At 40.6% G+C, this 19736-nt stretch overlaps 2 protein-coding genes across 4 annotated transcripts in view; both read right to left on the bottom strand.

Annotated features, from left to right (window-relative positions):
• vwc2 (von Willebrand factor C domain containing 2) overlaps positions 1–7882 on the bottom strand; it is a 22071-nt gene extending 14189 nt beyond the window's left edge. For both annotated transcript variants that reach the window (XM_020597236.1, XM_020597227.1), the window contains exon 1: positions 7625–7882. The gene's annotated coding sequence lies outside the window, so the exon portion shown is untranslated. The remainder of the gene's footprint in view (positions 1–7624) is intronic.
• A 3666-nt stretch (positions 7883–11548) lies between these two features.
• LOC109961339 (poly(rC)-binding protein 3) overlaps positions 11549–19736 on the bottom strand; it is a 10969-nt gene continuing 2781 nt past the window's right edge. The window contains exons 2-13 of one of the 2 annotated variants that reach the window (XM_020602060.1): positions 19241–19349; positions 19038–19061; positions 18883–18915; positions 18656–18772; positions 18293–18424; positions 17768–17896; positions 16260–16346; positions 15617–15658; positions 15180–15255; positions 14437–14489; positions 12909–13078; positions 11549–11675 (exon numbers count right to left, since the gene is read on the bottom strand). In XM_020602060.1, coding sequence (XP_020457716.1) covers positions 11627–11675; positions 12909–13078; positions 14437–14489; positions 15180–15255; positions 15617–15658; positions 16260–16346; positions 17768–17896; positions 18293–18424; positions 18656–18772; positions 18883–18915; positions 19038–19061; positions 19241–19318 — 990 coding nt within the window. In that variant the 5' untranslated portion in view covers positions 19319–19349 and the 3' untranslated portion in view covers positions 11549–11626. Of the gene's footprint in view, positions 11676–12212; positions 12571–12908; positions 13079–14436; positions 14490–15179; positions 15256–15616; positions 15659–16259; positions 16347–17767; positions 17897–18292; positions 18425–18655; positions 18773–18882; positions 18916–19037; positions 19062–19240; positions 19350–19736 lie in introns of those variants that run through there. The other variant, XM_020602053.1, reaches the window with a different exon arrangement.

Genomic DNA, 19736 nt, shown 5'->3' with positions numbered 1-19736 from the left:
TGCTATGTTTGAGGCAGAATCCTTGGAGCTGCTGTGGAACTGAGGAAGCAGAACGAGGTGCATACCGATAACGTTGCTGCAGCAGTGAGACAGAGAGAGAGGGAGAGAGAGCGATGTGGCCAAGCCTCATTAGTAAAAAGGACCTCATTTGGCTTTTCTCAGCCTCACCTCTCCACCTCAACAGCTGTTACTAGCTGTCACACAGATATCGCTACAGCTGGGCTCTCCACCAGACTGAGCTCAGGGTGGCCCTCAGGCTGGTTGTTAACTGGGCACAAACTAGCCATGGTAACATGGTAGCTTAAAGGTGACAGAGCATTCATTTTTATCAATATCAAAGGATTGCATGAAAACATCAAAACCAGCAACAAATTGATTACTAAAAGGTATTCTGTGTGACCAGAGCCTGATGGACCTGATTCCTCTGTGATGTAGAGAGCCACTGTTGTCTAAGTGCGTTAATCCAGTGAGCCACACTGGACTAACAATGCTGCATGTTAGCTGTGTGACTTTCCATACAATGTAGCCAGCCAATATAATGCATAGAAATAGACTCAAGCCTCCCTCCCTATTCCTCCTCCCTACACAACCCAATGCAGAGTCGAGGTGTTAACTGTAACATGCCAGTTGCACTGCTGTCTGACTGAGTTTACATCAAGTTGTTCTGCTGCCAGATATTCTCTCAACTGAACCAAATAACAATTGATCTGTGACTGTTCCCAACAAATGCTTTATTTACTTCTATTTGAGTAATAATTGCTTAACATTGCATTGTTTTATTAAACAAAAATACTGAGCCTTCATAAAATGATTTGAAACCTGTTGCTTAAAGGTTTATGGTGTCAGATGAATGACTAAGCTTCAAAAGTACAGTATGAGTACTGATACAATGTGAAGAATATAGGACAATGCCAGCCTTAGACAGTATATTTATCAGTTTCACATACAATCCCAACAACCTCATGTAAAACCTTTGACTCTGCCAGTTAAATTGTTTACTAAATTCATAATGCCATCTCACCACCCTTAATATAGATCTCATCTTTTGTAAATATCTAATTGATTCTCAGCCATACAGCATTATGTGTGTCAAATGTCATTTTTACAGGCTTATCTGAAACACAAGCATGCCCTTCACTCCAGAGAAGAAAACAAATAAGCCACCCACTAAATTAAATGTTGGAAGAAAGTTTTTAACATTTGCTTTTTCTTACCACTCCTCAGGTACAAGTGATGGCAAAGGTTCTTACATTTAGTGTTGCATATCCCATAAGCCATTTGGTGAAAGGTCATGGATTTATCTTTGCCCTGCAGCTCTGCAGTGATTTCAGCTTTTTTGCTTCACTGCTCTCTCTTGAATACATGCAAACATTATGGCAAGAAATTAAAAAAACACAACTTTGATCTGACATTAAGATACAAAACAGTCTCTATGATGAACCGCAAACACTGTTTTAGGATCAGAACCTGATGTAACAAACCAGCTCAGCTGGAGTAAAAATTACGCCACAGTCAGCCTCATAAAAAACTGCCCAGGTGGGACCTGAAATGGCCTATGTTAACTAACTTTTACCAACTACTGGCTGCAGCCAAGCCCTGTAATGGACTGGCGACCTGTCCAGGGTGTACCCCGCCTATCGCCCGCAGCTGGCTGGAATTGGCTCCAGCCCCCTGTGACCCCGTTTGGGACTAAGGTTTAGAAAATGGATGGATGGATGGCTGCAGCCATCAGTTAACAGCACACTAGATTTTACATACACCAACATTATTCACATTTCTATCACATCTGAACTCCCACATCAGAGCAAAACATCAGCTCTGTAAGTGGAAAAACAGGTCTCCAATTAACACTTGCCAGCTCTAAATAATTATCTCTGGAAAACAAAAACTTAAAATTAGCTGGGAAATTAGCTGTAGAACAGTTGCCTTGAATCAGTTTAGAAAATTACAGGACACTATGTGGTCCAAGAATTACCTCATGGCATTACCTATTACCACGGGGACCACTTGTGCCTTCACCTTCCACATCTTTTCTAGCTCTTCTTTCAGCCCTTGGTATTTCTCAAGCTTCTCATGTTCCTTCTTCCTGATGTTGCTATCACTTGGGATTGCTACATCTATCACTACAGCCTTCTTCTTCTCTTTGTCCACCACTACTATGTCCAGTTGGTTGGCCATTATCAGTTTGTCAGTTTGTATCTGGATGTCCCACAGGATCTTAGCTTGGTCATTCTCAACCACCTTTGGAGGGGTATCCCATTTTGACTTTGGGGCTTCCAGCTTGTACTTGGTACAGATGTTTCTGTACACTATGCCAGGCACTTGGTTATGGCGTTCCATGTATGCCCTGCCTGCTAGCATCTTGCACCTCGCTGTTATGTGCTGGATTGTCTCAGGGGCATCTCCTACCTGGTGTCTGCTACCTGAGGTATTCACTAAGCACATCATCACTCGGAGCGATCTTCCTGATGTATTCATGGATCTTTGTTGTTTCATCCTGGATGGTGGCTCTGACGCTCACTAATCCTTGGCCTCCTTCCTTCCGCTTAGTGTACAGCCTCAGGATGCTGGACTTGGGGAGCAACCCTCCATGCATTGTAAGGAGCTTCTTTGTCTTGATGCCAGTGGCCTCTATCTCCTCCTTCCAGCTTATTATGCCAGTGGCGTACCTGATGACTGGCAGGGCATAGGTCTTTCCATTCAGCTGACTTTTCAGGACTTGCCTTACCCTCTGCAGGTATTTGTTAGTTACTGCTTTCCTTGTAGCCTCTTCATGGTTCCCATTTGCCTGCAGGATCCCAAGGTACTTGTAGCTGTCTTCAACATCTGCTACGTTGCCTTCTGGTAGTACAGTCCCCTCAGTTCTGACTACCTTCCCTCTCCTTTTTAACATTCGACCACACTTATCCAGTCCAAATGGCATTCTGATGTCCTGGCTGTAGATCCTAGTGGTGTGGATCAGTGAGTCAATGTCTCATTCACTCCTGGCATACAGCTTGATGTCATCCATGTAGAGGAGGTGACTGATGGCTACTCCATTCCATAGTTGGTATCTATAACCACTGAAGTTAGCTTCTGTGACCAGTAGGCATGGATCATGTCGGGGCCTGGTGCTGTCCAGCTCTTCATACTTGAGACCCTCTCTATGGTTACTGGATCTTGTTCAGGGGGGTTGCTGTGGTCTGTTCTTAGGTCCACTAGCCACTGGGCATTGTTGTTATGTGATGCCTCATTCTCCCATATGCTCTTCCAGAATTGTTCAGTCTCCAGCCTTGGTGGGTCTGCTCTCATGTTATTACCCTGCCACTGAGAGTACACCTTGGATGGCTCAGTGGAGAACATTCAGTTTATTCTCCTGGCTTCATCTTCTCTGCTGCACTTCTTCAGCCAGGTGGCCAGGGCTGTGAGCCTTTGCTTGGCAGTCTCTAAGGCCTCAGGTATGGACAGTGTGTTGTATTTCTTAGGTACATTTTTCTTCATCACGCCTTTCTGCAATTCCAATAGTTGGCTAACTTCTCTCTGTGTCGCCTTGATCTTGGCCTCCAACCTCCTTCTCCATGGAGGATACTGCTCCGTATAGCCTTTGTTGAACTTATAGCCAAGCATCTCAAGGATCACGGTCGCTGTGGTGCATATTAACTTGTTGGTCCTAGTGATGGTTGTTGTAGGGATTGTTCATAGTATTGCATTCACATCCTCTAGTAGACTTTCAGAAGGCACTTTTCTTAGTCTAGATATCTGGCCACAGAGGTTCCAGGTGTTTGTCTTGGTCATGATCTTCAATCTCAAGGCAGCTGCTCTTGCATTAAGCTCATCTGGGCTTGTTATTGGGGCTTGGTGCCCAATCTCCAATGGGGTGGTGATGATATCTCCCCCCTGACCTGTTGTCTTGGCTCCCCCTTGCTGGAGCATTTGTGTTGTACCTCGTCAATCTCTAGTTGTCATAGCAGGTGCTTCTTGCGGATGTTAGAACACTGAGCTACTAGTTGTTTCGATGTTAGTCTAGATGTTGGGTTTCGAAGTATCCATAGGTCCCACATCCTCTGTATGTAACCCCTCTCGCTGGGGTTACTTGTATAGTAGCATTATAATAGTTCCCTGTTCTCATCTCTTGTCCATGAATGTCTTCTTCCTGCTCTTGTTCCAGGACCCCACTTCTCATCAGATTGCCCTAGTTCCTCAACACCTGACGCAGACCTTGTTGACCCAGGCAACGTCCGAGCTGGTGTGACTCTTGTTTCTCCAACTCTCATTATCAATGACAGTTACATACATATATATAACAATTCAGTCGAAACCTCTGCCAGGTTCTTGCCATGTATCTGTATTCCACTGTAAACATTTTAGGATCTGGGCAGAAACCTCCATGTATGATAATAGCTCAAGTAAAACCAGCCCTCCACTAAGCTTTACTATTGTGCCAAATTAATAAATAATGATGCAAATAGAGGCTATGATAAAAGATGTAGTACATGTGCACACTGGCAAACAAATCACACACCCCTGGAGTAAATAAATATGCATATTACTCAAACGTCTGTGTTCATCTTTACACAAGTACTTATACTTGTTATGCACTTACTGTGTACAGCCCCTGTTGTTTAAGGTCTAGAATGTAGGTCTTTAAAAACCCAAACATCTAAGATGGCTAATACCTGATAACTTTAACTAATGTTTTGAGAATTGCTTATAAACTTCATTTAGAACTGATAACATTCAAAGTCCAGAAAGACACATTATATGTCAGTTTGAGGTCTCTGGGACTCCAGCTATGAAACATCATTACGCACAATAAATTTTATGTGCAGCCCATCTGTGAGCCATGTTGAGTATTATACCTATATTTTTACTTAGTATTACACTAACTTACTTTTACTATACTGTTGTTTTCATGCAGAACAATCTTCCTAAATCTCATAAAAGTGTGTTTAAATTTATGTTACTGGAGTTTTATAAGTGTGTTCATAAACGATAGTTAAACCCTCTCTGGGGTCTAACTGACCCACACAAAAGTAACATCCATATGTAGGACAACATACTGTACACTGACATTTTATGCATATTATATATCTACCACTTTTTGCTCTGCTTTCAAATGCAGCAATTCAGGGGGAAAAAGATGAGTAAGGGCCACACCCTCTGAAGAAACCTGTAGGACGTGACTTTGCATTACATTAAAATTAGTTTCCCTCCTCCTTATATGTGACGTGTTTTGTCTCCAGCTACTGAAAAGCTCCACATTTGATTTTGTGCATGCAGTTAACACTAATTATCACATATACTATAGATGTGACTTTGGACCTGTGACTGTGCAGCTGCAGGAAAATAAAATGTTCTCCCATAAATGGCTAATTTCACCAAAGCTGCACTTTGTTATTCTGCTCCCCCATTAACACTGCATATGTAAATGCTGCCAGTCTATGCGCTATTACTTTTGAGGACTGATGATGTTTCCACTTTCTGCTGACATTTAAATGCTGCTGTGGCTTCCTGCACTACAGAGAATGAACTCAACATCAGCCTCAGTGTCTGGCAGTAAGAGCACGTTTAGTCATTACCCTCGCTGTAGATATAAATCCCTACGTCAAAGGCCAAAGTTCCTGTTTGCATCTCAGGCTACTGAACAGAGAAGGTTTGACCACTGAGGTGCAACGACCATGATTAATCAAGCCAGCGTTCAACCTGGCTGTTAGTTCACAGTTCAATGATGCTCACCATTGCATTGATTTATGACTCATAAATTATTGTCGTTTTCATTACCCAGCAAAGTGCATAAAACCCATAAGTCATGACATGACAACCTGAGCTCAGAGTTCAATTTTAGCTCTACCTTGACTAATATGATATTATTCATATAGATTGAATTGGCAAGGCTTCAGCAGCACAAAGCGAGGCCGTTAAGATGCATTGAGGTTGACCTGCCCCTCACTGTCTTCTTTGATGTCACTCACAAATGTTTCTTCCAGGGAGGCTGATAGCTATTTCACTCCCATAGTCACACTATAAATAGGGACAAATGTACTGAGGCAATGCTTTCATCTCCAGGAATTTTCCACACCCAAGCTAAGATGTTTTTGGCTGTTTGCTTATTTCTAATTACTACATGCTCTTAATAAAATGGATAAATATTGAACAGAATAAATAAACTAATTTAATCTGAAAGATTTCATGATGACCGAAAACTATTGCAACAGAGAAAGACATACAGCAACATCCTTCCTATTTTGATTTATGGCATTGTATACAGTGTAAATCTGACAGTGAGCCTCTAAAACAGACATTCCTGTTTGCACTGTCTTGGAAAATACACCCCTGCAATGTCCCTCTGTAAAATCAAACTGGATGTCATTGGAAGGAAAACCATCTCCTCAGGGCCAGAATTAACTCGGAGAGTCAATATGCCCTCACCACTTCATTTATTGCACATTACAGATTCCCCTGCTTACACTCGTCCAACATCCCAACATGCCATCAAGAACACATGGGGACTGCAACATTTTACTTTGAGGTCTACTTCAATTTATGACAAAACAAATAACGGGGGGTGGGATATGAAATATTTAAACAGTGGTGGTTAGTGGGCTTGGATCTGACAGGGCTGAGAAAGTACAAAATTAATGATGCCATGTTTTACTACTCAATTTTATACAACTAAACAGTGTGAAATAATGAAATCCAATTAGAGCAATAACGGACACTTAGGCAGGATCCAAGAATATTAAGCCATCTGCCAGTGAGTAAAAACTGCTGCGGGGCTGTCTAATTGAATTTTATCCTCTCATTGTAAATCTTATGAGTGACCCAGATCAAAAGAAAGTTTGCCTAAACATGCAATGCAAAACCAACAGCCCTTGCAGAACTGTCACATAATCTTAACATTGTGTACAGTGGAACAAGGTGAGAACTTGTACACAAAACCTGCCAGGAAAAGTCTGAAGCAGAATAGCAAGAAGAAAGAAGGATTGTGATGATGGCAAGCAGCCTTTTTGACTTTATTTTGAGTCACACCCAGAGAGGCAGGGACATTTAATTAAAATGTCAATAAATCCGCCTTTAATAAAAAATAAATGTAAAACAAGAGCAAAACCCAAGCAGCTGTATTTGTTCAGATAAGCATAGAAGACCCTATATCACTATATTTATTAAATGATGGGTGCATTGTGTTGTGTCTTGGCTGCCTGAGGCTGTCTGAGGCTGTGTTGATTGGTTGTTGCAATCCGAAGTGTGTAAAGGAGACAGACTCAGTCTTTGCGCAACCACTGAAATCCCCCTGATACTTCTTAGAACATCCCCAGTCCTATTTACAACGCAGCTCACTGACGCTGATACCTATGCAGCCCCCACAGGTGCAACAGTGTTTTCTGCAGGTTTCATCAGTCTGCATTACTTTCCCTCTCAAGCTCATTCACATATGGCTTTTGTGACAGATACAGTTTAACTGTCAGGCAGGCGTGGTGGCTTTATCCCTGAGTGAGTAGGCTACAATCTCCAGGAAATGTACCTAAAGACAATTCCTAACGTGAAGAAGCACAGGGCAGTCCATTCCCAAAGTTGATGTGAAACCTGAGAATTCAAACAATGAAAGACTAACATCCATTAACACAGCAACACTGATGTAATTCACCTGTGATCCTCGGAGTGAGTCCGTGTCCGTCAGTGCGCTAGGTTGAAACACAGCCTCCGGACTGTTGGACAGCAACAAATGATATGCAGCGAGGATCTGGAAACTGACGCTCTTTAAGCCGCTCACTCGCTCAGTCTCCCCGGCGGATGCTCGCAGGTCATCGGCGTGTCGCGCTCAACTTTCATCGCCACTGATGAGGACGCTCCGTGTCCGCCGTGTGCAAGTGCCGCGCAGCTACTGATGTCCCTGCTCTAGCTGGCACTTTGTTTCTCACGGTCACAAAAAAATTAATAATTTAATAAATGGACGGGGGAACGCGCATCGACGTCAGGTTCAGCCGCTAGATGGGGCAGTTTAAAATGACTGAGGAACAACAGGCAGTCAATTACTGCGACCAAGGGATGTTTCACAGGTCTCTTCATCAGGTTCGGTTCACACACTGCTTTAATTAACCACTTTGCTTAATTATCTTAGAATAAGAAGACGTTTCCGTGACTCACTGTGGCCAATGCGTAAATAATGAAGCATTTTATACAAGGAGAGAATTTAAAATATTCATAACTGTCACTGTAATAAGCAGAATGATAAAGCTGCTTCAAGAATCACACAGGGCTGTAGCGAAGAAACACTGAGGTCAGCAATCAGCTTTTTCCCCTATCTTGTTTAATATTTAAAAGATTCCTTCAGGAAAAGGAGAGCAGTGCTTTGAGATAACATTGCAAGCTAACATCACATACTGCCATGTGATAATAGCAGGCAAGTCAATATTTATTCAGTCATTTATAGAAATGTCATCAGTTTTACAAGTATTTAGTCATACAATATTTAACATACTGACTTGATAAAGAGAGATATGCTGAAAAGGAGTCACCATATTAATTAGACTTTATCCTTTGTGGCAACCTACAGTATAAGTCTATGCAGTATATGAAAACACAAAGGTCTGAAACTAGGTGCTCTTTCACAAACAAGATCATATCCTGATCATAGAATCATACTCCAGAGGCTAACCATAACAATCACTGCTAACTGTAATAGAAATAAATCTGAGCAATATCCGTGTAATAGCAGATTCAAATGTTCTGTATTTACTACACAGTATTTCAAGTACCATTACTTTAATTATCAAGTGTTACGCTGTATGATAATAACACTGGTTAATAGAAATACTATGGAAAACTACTGAAAGAATACTGACAGTAAAAAATATATTCCAGCACCATATGACTCTGTCCCTAGAGGATTCTTTTTTAGACTATTTCCATGATTTTTCTTCAGAGGCAGAGTGACAGCCCTTAACAATTTGTCACAAATTGTCAAGTGATTGCACACCTAAAAATATTTACTTATTTACTTATTTACCTTTAAATTGCTTTTTCAAAACTGCAGGATAGCAGAAAGCTCCAAAATGGGCCTCTCACACCTGACTATCAGGTTGAAAAAGGAAATCATTAATATAGCATTAGAAGCCGGCTTCTGAACTCATAACTGCCCTGGGCACACATCAGCATACATGCAGCACTGTTCTCTGCTGCTACACCTTCCCCGAGGCTGAAATGTCATCCTTCACTGTCATTACATTTTTGCCCCCATTAACTATTGATTATCTCCACTTCAGCATTTTCAACTCTGCTGTAGAAATGGCCCACATGGCTCACTACAGTTCAGGCAGAACAGAAATGCCCACCTCCTGGTTTTTATTCCAGAAAAGAGGGTGAAGTCAGACTCAGGGAAGCAGGGGTAAAGAGGGACAGGGTGGCAGGGACACAGAGAAACAATGTACCCTACCTGCACATTATCAAGATACTTGAGTGGGCAGCTGGAAGTTAAGTTGTTCTTTTTCAGGGACCCGTGAGAATTTTCCCACAGCAAGTGCTGAATATTTGCTGTGAGGTTAGTCTAGGTTTGCTTCAGGTTTTTGGGGAGAGCACATTAAAGTTTGTGTGGGCAGGAACTTTATGGCCTCTTTCAGCAATAAAATGCATTCATAATACCATGGGCTAGTTTGTGCAGAGGTGTTCTTGTATACCTGCTGAAATCTCTATATAGCCTTTTTCAGACATCCACTGGAACCTTGAAATTCTCTAGACAGGGGGGAGCTGGAGCTAGAGTGAGCCCATATGAGAATACAGCAGTGTACAGTTCGGAGTATGTTGATGACATTCCATCATGTGACTGGCACAAAACCGGATAAATACAAATATCCAATGCTGAAGAAAACCAGCCATTTACAATGAAGACACCAACAAAAGTATCTAAGTGGAGACACAATGAGATTCTGGAATTTCTGTCATTAAGAGCTGGCACCAGAATTATCAGAAAATTTAACATGCAATAACATTATGACCACCTGCCTAATGTTGTTTATGAGCAAATTACAAACTGGCCAAATGACAGTGTCATGTCTCACCTCCTGTCCCCTCTACCCAGGCAAGCCCCCTGCACATATACCAGAGTATTTCTAGTCAGTGAGAACACCTCTGACACAGATTATCTCCTGTTGTGTGCTATGTGTGTGAAAGGGCAACTCAACATAAAGTCTGGGCCTGATTCCTCTGACATAGTCCTGAGTTCATACAGTATGTGAAAACAACTTACACCAATCAGGCATAACATTATGACCACCTGCCTAATGTTGTTTATACAGGAGTCAATGTGGCAGTTGGTTGGCACTCGTGTCACTCTACAGCTCACTGTGCATCTTCTGTGAATCCATTTGCTTCCACAGTTCTACTGTCAGGAAGAGCACAGATGTGTCTACAATTCAGTGAAAAACTGATGTAAAAGGAGTGAAAACTGTGGTCGTGAGGACAAGTTAGAGAGAATGTTTTAGACAAATTCAGCAGCCTCACCATTCTAAAAGTTTAATCTACAGTAGGTCAACCTCATCATCAGTGAGCTGTGGGCGTCCATGACCCTGTCTCCAGTTCACCATTTGTCCTTCCTTAGACACTGTTGGTAGGTACTAACCACTGTAGACCAAGCACACCCACCACGACCTGCAGTGTGGGAGATGCTCTGACCCAGTCATCACACCATCACAGTTTGGCCCTTGTCAAAGTCATTCAGATCCTTACACTTGCCCAGTTTTCCTGCTTCCCACACATCAACTTCAAGGACTGAATGTTCACTTGCTGCCTAATATACCCCACACACTGACAGGTGCCACTGTAACAGATAGTACATGTTATTCACTTCACCTGCCAGTGGTCATAATGTTATACCTGATTGGTGTACAGTATATCTGTGTGCTGAAAGCTGCTAATGGCCACTGTTACTGCATTTTGTTGTTTTCTGTATTTTTTTTTTATTCACTGTTTTTATTAATGATTTAGGATCCGAGGTAAGTAGCAGTATATAGTATGCATCTATATGTATATCTGTGAGGTAAGGTTACTGACATTTGACCACCAAACTCTGATTCATCTTTGAGTCCAATTGGACATTCGTGCCAAATTCAAAGAAATTCTCTCAAGGTGTTCCTGACATATCACATTTACCAGAACATTTAGAAGAATTTACAGATGGACAACCCAAAAATATCATGCTTTCAGATGAGGCTATTGCTGGTGCTGAGGCATAATAAAATAGCTCCAGTGCTTTCTGAGTGACCCTGCCTTCTATACACTTAAAGTTTAAAGCACTTAAGATGTAAATTATTTAATATTTGTAGCTTGTCTATACCATTCTCACCAAAAACAACAACAACAACAACAACATCTGCATTCTTACAAAGTCCCATTTATTCCACAGTCATTTCATGAACAAATAGAAGAATTCTGCACTGTTTGGGAGTAGACCCACACCAGAAATATAACATTTATAACAGCAATTGCTCAGTGTCCATTTCAGACAGTGAAAGTCAGTGCATTCCACTCATACAGGTTGTAGAATAAACAGGTAGTGCAGAGAAACAATAAATGAGTTAGTTAGGCCAGTCCTGCTCTACTGGATTACTGTGTAGAGTAAAATCCACTAGAATGTGGCTTTAGGATAATCCCATCACAACTGCAACAGTGCAACGCTACTACAGAACAGCACTGATGAGAGCCTACAGTGGAGGAAAAGGGGAAATATGACAGTAGAAGGAAGCAGTCCTTGGTAAAAAAAAAAAAAAAACAAATAAAACACTGGCTTCTTTTATACAAGACAAATATTTTAACAGCCTGCTGCCAACAAAGCACCACATTTTATACTAGTTTGTATTCTCTAACAAAAGCTGATTATAAACTAGTTACACAGATAGAAAACCAGGCCAATATTTGGATCATGGAAAATCTCCTGGAGTAAGTCTTTGTGTAACATTTTGTAACATGAATCCCTTTGAAAAATATCATTTTCTAGGGTACTAATGCAAACCTGAGTTACCCACATTAATTGTTATGCATGTCCATATGAGTTAATATGCACCTCTGCTGCATGTTTTAATGAATGAGCACATCTTTCGATATTACCATCCTTTCAGTCTGTTTCTAACATTTTCCTACTTTGTGGAAAACAGTTGCTACACTGCTAAAACGTATACACTATTTTTACATCTATATGCTTAATGTGAAATTATTTTCTATTTTTAAATAAGAAGCAGATATCAATAAGGAGCAAACTTCTGCCGCTCAGATTTTTTGATGCTGGAGGTTGGCATTTTTGCAGTGTAAGGGGATAAACCCTGCATTAGGCTAGAGGTTGCTGGGTGGACAGCCAGGACAGGGAGAGCTTTCATGCCAAGCAAACTAGAAATGGGGACAGCATAGTGTGGGTTTTGAATGGTTGATAAGGTGGAGGGAGAGTGGACGTTAATGGTGGTTGGGGCTGGGGTGGTGGCTGCCAGGACGGCCATAGACGTAGCAGCAGTGGAGGCAGTGGGAGCAGACTGAGAGAAGGTCAGGTTGAGGTCAACGGGGGTTGCAGAGGAAGCAGCCTGCATGGTGTATTTAGCCATCTCTAAGCTGCAGGTCATTATGTTTGGAGGAGAGGGGGAGTTGAATGTGAGGTGAGGGGTTAAAAGAAGAGAGTGAAAAATAAAAAAGGGGGGAAATGATTGGCACAAAGGAGAAGGGAGGTGAGAGAGAAGAAAACATAAGAATCAAGAAGGAATGTGTTAAAAAGTAGAGACAATAAAGATTTTAATGATATCAAGAGAATGAAGCGGTGAGATGGAACTAATCCCACCTCACCCTGAGCACAATAACTCTGCCCTCATACAACAGCATGCTGTTTGAGTGTCTTATCATCAGGCTGCAATGGGAAGCCCTGTTGGATGCAATCTCCCTGTGTAATATCTTACCTGGCATTGATGAGGTACTGGGCCACGCTGATGCTGGCTGGTGAGCCTGTGATCGTGACTTGGCGCATGGCTGAGCCATCAGTGGCACTGGCAATTTTGATATGAGCTCCAGAGACCTGGCGAATCTCATTGATCTTGCTGCCTTGTCTTCCAATTATGCAGCCAATAAACTAGCAGGGGAGACACAGTGGAAACATGTAAGTAACAGGACAGCTCAGGTTTCCATGCTTTTCAGCAATAAGAGTTCAAGACAGCATCTGGAAAGAACTGCCATGGTGATAGCACCACAAAGCCCTGGTGTATTTCTACTGAGGAACCACGTTCTTAGCTGAATGTAACAGCGGGAAACATCTCACTGTACCCTTGTTGTGAAAACACCATAATAAGATCAAATGAAGTGGAAGCTGACAATCCAGTGAATGTCACCAGAGTCCTGGCTTTGTCAATCTATTGTTTTAAAGTGATAGTAGATGTTTTAGGTCATATGTTTATTCACCTTTGCGCCACGCGTGAAATGATACCACTCTCATGCCCGTATTTTACAAACACAGATACCAAAAATGGCATCGCTTATTTCAAAAATTGTAAACAGGAAAACCGCTAGGCTGATTCTGCCTGATAAATCCACCTACAGCACCTTCACTAACTAACATGTTGTCTCTCATTTATTTAGTCTGTTTTTACATTTCAGTTTTTATACAGATTAAACAAACCAGAAATGAAGTGTTAATTGCTCAGCATTAGAGGTGCTGTTATGAGGGTTTTGTTGCCTTGGGCCATGTTAACCCTTTCTCTGATTTAGCACTATGCTAAGCTAACTGACTGGTGGTGAAAGCCTTATATTGGTGCTGGAAGGTGCAATTAGTTACCTTTGAACAAAGCCAAGCCTGCTATTTCTCATTTTCAGTCTTTATGGTTGGCTAAGCAAACAACTGCTGGCTCTAGCTTCATATTTACCATACAGACATGACAGTGGTAGGCTACTCATCTTTAGATTTAGTTCTTAGCAAGAAAGTGAAAAAGTTATCAAATATGCCCAATATGTCAGACCATGGCCCTGAGGTTATAAGTGCAGTTCTCTAAAAATATAAAACATAATTTCTCAAAGAAATCCATTAGGCTATCCTGTAATTTAGATATAGTTAAATATAAATAAAGCTAATAATAGCATGGCTAATAGACTGCCATAAAGGATCAGAAACAGTATTTTTTTTATTTTTATTGATGGGTTACTGATATTCCTTATTTTTGGTCATATTCAAGCTACAACAAGTCAACAGTGCTAATACTAGCACCACTGTGTTAACACTGCAGTAATGTGTACTGTGAATTAGTGCAATAATTTATGTTAAACAAAAAGAAAGAGACAAAGAATAAATTACAAAATGCTGAAGAAGGTGAGATACTTGTTTCCAGAAATTCCCCATTATAGCTGTCCTCCTAGAAAATGTTAATGCAGTCAGCAGCATGAGAATTATTATCAGAGCGAGTTTTAGTGCTGGAAGAACACAAACGATGTGCCACTTACATCATTGGGTATTGCCAGCTCATGTGAATTTGTGGGGGCAGTTGCATCCAGTCCTGCAAAGTAGAACAAGAAACACTAACAACAGCATGGTGCTAATGGCTTCCACTTAGCATGGCAAGTTGTCCTACTTTTGCTACGCTGTTAAATTAGGATACAGAAAACGACATATGGCAAGAAATTCTGTCTTAATACAAATACTGTACACACCCATGCATTCTCATTGTTACAATAGAAAAGCTACATATTTCTTTAGACACAAGTATGTTTCATAAGTTCAGTCATTTCAGTTCTGCTTTTCTAATCAGAATGCTGTAATGTTTTGTCCTCAGTTAGTTGTGGTAGAGTATATGAGTACATGGGGTGGTTGAGGTCAGGCCAAGACAATGTTAGACTTGGAGGAAAAATGTTGTACAGGTGAAGGATGGGGTCGAGCGATTGGGTTTTGTTTTTTGGAGAGGGAAACTGGGTAAATAGAGCTGAAATTCTGGGAGGATGTGAGCATTGTTGAGAAATGTTTAAATATTTACTAAACTGTAAATATTTTCTGCATTTTTCATCACCTTTGTTTTACTGGTGTAGTGTACACCACTGTGAAGCCACCTTCTACAAAAAACCTGTGAACTCTGAGAAAATGGAGACATCCTTAATCCTCTCTGAAGTGACGTGTGATTTGATGGTGTGATTTGAAGAGGAATGAAGACAGAAGGATAAATGGACTTCCCCAGGGAGCCATGGGTACGTACCAGGGAAGGTAGGGTTGTTCTGCCCAAGGGAGGGGAGGGGGATATGCTGCATAGCCAACTGGTGAAGCTTGGTCAACTGTAGGGTAGGAAGGAAGTTAGAGCTAACCAGTCAAACTGGATTATTTCAGAGGAGCCAATCTGAAGTTGACAAATATGGCACATGATGTCAATGTGAAGAGATTCATTTCCTTCAGAAAGCAAACAGTCACATCTCCTGCTACAAGGCTGTAACTGGTCATTAACATTTATGATCATCACATTTTTTTTCAATCAATGCATGCTGCTACTGTGTGTTAGAGTTAGTAATGTCAACAAATAAAGATTATCGAAATTTCATCTTTGAAGAGGAGGGTACACAGAGGGCGTAGTGGCGGCTTGGAAAGGAGTGAATAGGAGCAGGTTATTAGGGTGGATGTCATTCAAATGAGCACACTTACATCTTGATGTGCAAAAGCGTACTGCCCTGGAATCGCAAAGGCCTGGAAGGAACAGGAGAAGAGATGTGGATATGTGATTGGGAGTTACAGCCATGTCTTGACATGTCACTTGAAATGTGAAATCATCACAGAGCATGATAAGTAAATATCTACTCCCGTTGCCCTTTCCATAGCTCTATATGTGCATAGATTTGATGGAATTTCATCTAAATGCCATCTGCTGTCTTACCCCTTTTTTGACCATGGCCAGAAATGCAGTAACATAAACAGATGTCTGATAGGTCAGGACACACTGTGCCAAATACAGGACAGTGACTAGCCAGCTCAGAGAAAACAAGAGGTTTAGTCACGACACCCTTCAAATTTCATACTACGGGGGGGGGGGCTATTAATGTAAATGGCTGTTATTCACATCTTTGAAACATTACACATTGTCTGAACACTTTTAATACAGCAATTACCTCAGCTTTCTGTTTACAGTATTACATAATGAAGAGTTTATTTCTGTATAATTACACAGATGTGTCCCTCTGTTGCTGGAAATATCCTTAATGATCAGTGTGTCACAGACTGAGGCTATTCAGTTGTTATGTCTTTTACAAAGTTAAAATCACAACTAAATAACCTCCATGTGGCTACTTACTGTAGAGTGCTGTGGTGCTAATATTGCATGGGCTCCTGCAGGTATGACCTTGGGACGGTAGGGGATAGTTGCTGCTTTTGGTGGAGACTAGAGACACAGTCATGTAAACCAAAAAGGGAGAAAAATTTATACTTTGCTGCAACTGAAGAGAGAACTCATACTGGCACTGAGGCATTTTATGTCTCTTTTTTATCACTTGCTGAATCTTTTTATACCCTAGTCATTGGCTGAGAAAGTTACATCAAACTTTGGCCCAAAGAAACCTATGATACAACTGTGAATAGTCCTCAAAATAGGGGGTTTTAGGTATTTCTCCATGGATGTGAGCTCCTATTGTATAAAAGTAAAAAACATACAAATGATGAATAGAGATAGAGAGTTACTTCAATGTATCCATGAGCTTTTGGCAACATGAAGCAGTCAAGTGGTTGCTGGCCTTAAATCTAAACTCATCCCTCTTTTTTATAAGATTAGCATTATAAACAGAAACCCATTTAGCCTCTATCTTCATGCTTTTATAAATGATTATAAGTGAATCCAGAGTAATGTATGTACTGTTTGTAGTAACGGGAGATATGATCTCAAATAATTAATTTAACTAAACCCTAGAAAACTAAAAAATAGAAATTGTGATTTGATCGTAAAACATAAACATATTTATGTTAAAATAAGCAGCCAAATGGGATTGCAAACAAGTAACATTATAGCCTAGTATTGGATTCACAAGTAGCTGCCTGTCAACCTGAATCAGCTGTAACATTAATAGCATGTGTTACAATTGAGAGTGTGTGAAAACTAGTTAGAAAGTGAACTGAGAAGTTAATATAGTTCTGAAATACTGGATTTACAGTTCTGAAACAGTTAGCTGAAAGAAATTAATCAATAGTTGCAATAACTAACAGCTAACAATTGTGAAGTTAGCTATATGTAATCAATAAACACATCAATTAGTTCAGTAATGAATACACAGTTCAGATAATTCTTTTAAAGTCATGGATTAAACTGGGGAAATATAAATAAAGAAAATGTTCAAAAAAATTCTTTAAATTACAAATAAATAGTTAGCTAATGCTAATGGATAACTAATTGCAAGGTGACAACTCAGTTTTATTAAAAATAGTAATGTAACAATATGTGCTTGTGTATGATTGATATTGCTCAATAACATCCAGTTTATGATCCATTGATAAGAAAATATTTTGAACTTAAAATATCTGACAGGGTGGGCTACATTTGACAAAAAGTTGGAAGGCACTTATATAAGTCATCATCATAGAAAGTGCATGAAAATCATTGCAAAGCGTTTCTATTGTGGCACATTTTATAAAGGTGACCAGCCACTACAACCTGACAACAAAGCTTCATCCTTGCAGGAGTAGCACACCTCACAGACTGAAAATAAATGTGCTCCTGAATACCTTCTGTCACATCCTAAGCAAATGTGGCACACTTATCACCTAAATAGAGCTGCTGAATGTGACGATCATCTGCTGTCTGACAGTGCTTACCTCCAGCATGACAGAGCAGATGTGTCTTACACACTGAGTGATGGCCTGTGGCATGCCAGAGATTGTGACAGCCCTCTCTGTAGAGTCTGGCAGCATGTCTCCTGCCACCTGAATCTGAGCTCCTGTGGACTTAACATCACCAGACAACACAGGAAACAAAGGCTATTTATTGCTGAAAAAAGCACACCATCACCAAAATTGAAATGCTGTTTCAAGCACCCGCAAATTACCCTGAACACATTCTGACATGCAGGGAGCAGCTGCAATGTGTGCTCCAATATTTGAAGAGGTGACAAATATCGTCCATTCAGATTGAGTATTCAGCTTCTGCAGATCTTTACAGGCATAATCAGCGGGATTTTCATGAGCAGCAGCCAAAGAAATACACATATTTTCTGGCAGAGAGGAGATGTATGACTGGAGTGCTTGATATCTGAGGTGTCAGAGGAGCAGCTTGTCTGTCCCCCATTTGGGTGCAGCAAAACAAATTCCTTATAGAAAATAAAAAAGGAAAACGACTCCCACCTCTCTGATCTCTTTGATCTTTGAGCCTCCTTTTCCAATCAGTGAGCCACACTGACTCCCTGGGAAAACCAGGCGAAGTGTCACCGGTGGCTTGCTTGTCAAGTTGCTGTTTGTCATTGCTGCAGTAATATCCTAAGGGAGAATTCAAAAAATATATTGGGTTTTTTTTCCCAGCACCAAATCTAAGAATGTTGACTGTATTTGACAAGTCTTTTTTGTGTGTATGACTGAGAAAAGTGTCAGGGCCCTTCAGACTACATAGGTTTCAAAGCATCTTTCTTAAGACTAAGAACAATAATAGCATTGTATGAATGGTCTATTGAAAGCTGCAAAGCACTTTGTTGTATATTTGTCTTGCTGTACCTCCTCAAACTTCTGTGTGATCATGGAGAAAGCTCTAAAGATGGCCTCTGTAGGTCCTGTGATAGTAACTATCCTCTCTGGAGACGATCCCTCTGATATGTTAATGCGAGCACCACTCTGGAAGCAACAAATCCACACTAATTTCAGCTTTTATTAGTTGTAATTGATCTGACAGAACACATTAAATTATGTATTCCCACATTACAGACATCAAAGTTAATCGTCACCTCCTCTCTCATTTTTTTCACTGTTTCTCCTTTCTGGAAGTGTAGAAAAATACAAAACACCAGGTTTGATTAGTTTTATAAGAAGAAGAAAACAAGACAATCAGGAGGAATGTGGTACATATAATAAATGCAGACTGATTGTAAAATAAATCTACCTTTCCAATTATGCTGCCAACTTCCTGTGAATGAAAAGAAAATGTTTGAACAAATGGCAGCACAGAAGATTCTCTCTTAACAGCTTTTCACATTTTCCAGCAGGATGTAATCCTTTTAAGAGCAATGGCATGCTATTACCAGACCATTAGGCTGTTACTACAAAAATACACTAAATTATTCTATTTCCTCAGCTGTCGATTACCTTTCCGTGCATCAGCAGTCTCAGCGTCAGTGTAACGTTCAGACTCCCATCAGAAGCCATTTCTTCCTTATCAGACATTCTTCGTTTTCTATGCTTTAAAGTTAACACTCTGTAAAAGGAAAAAGCAGTTCCTGTGTATAACAAGCACTCTAGGATTTTCAGTTGGTTCTCTAAAATGGCAGGGGTAGCATTTGAATGAAATCACTGTTTAGAGAGGATCGCACTTAATTTGGATTAAAGTGAAATTTCAATCATTTCAGTTTCAAATTCAAATGGCTTCACTGGCATGACCATATTCAAATACAGTACTACCAAGGCACTGTATTAATACTGACATTATATTACAAAACTTAGACGATTATTCATAACAACTCTAGACTTACAAGATTTAGAAGGTAATAAAAGATTACAATAGCTACTTTTGACTCATTCTTACTGCTCATGCTAACTACCCTGCTCTTTGTCTGTTTATTACAGCTGCAGTAACTGTGAACTG

This window comes from Monopterus albus, unplaced genomic scaffold, assembly GCF_001952655.1.
Source record: "Monopterus albus unplaced genomic scaffold, M_albus_1.0 scaffold3.1, whole genome shotgun sequence".
Classification (NCBI taxonomy): domain Eukaryota; kingdom Metazoa; phylum Chordata; class Actinopteri; order Synbranchiformes; family Synbranchidae; genus Monopterus; species Monopterus albus.
This window is presented reverse-complemented; position numbering and strand designations above follow the sequence as displayed.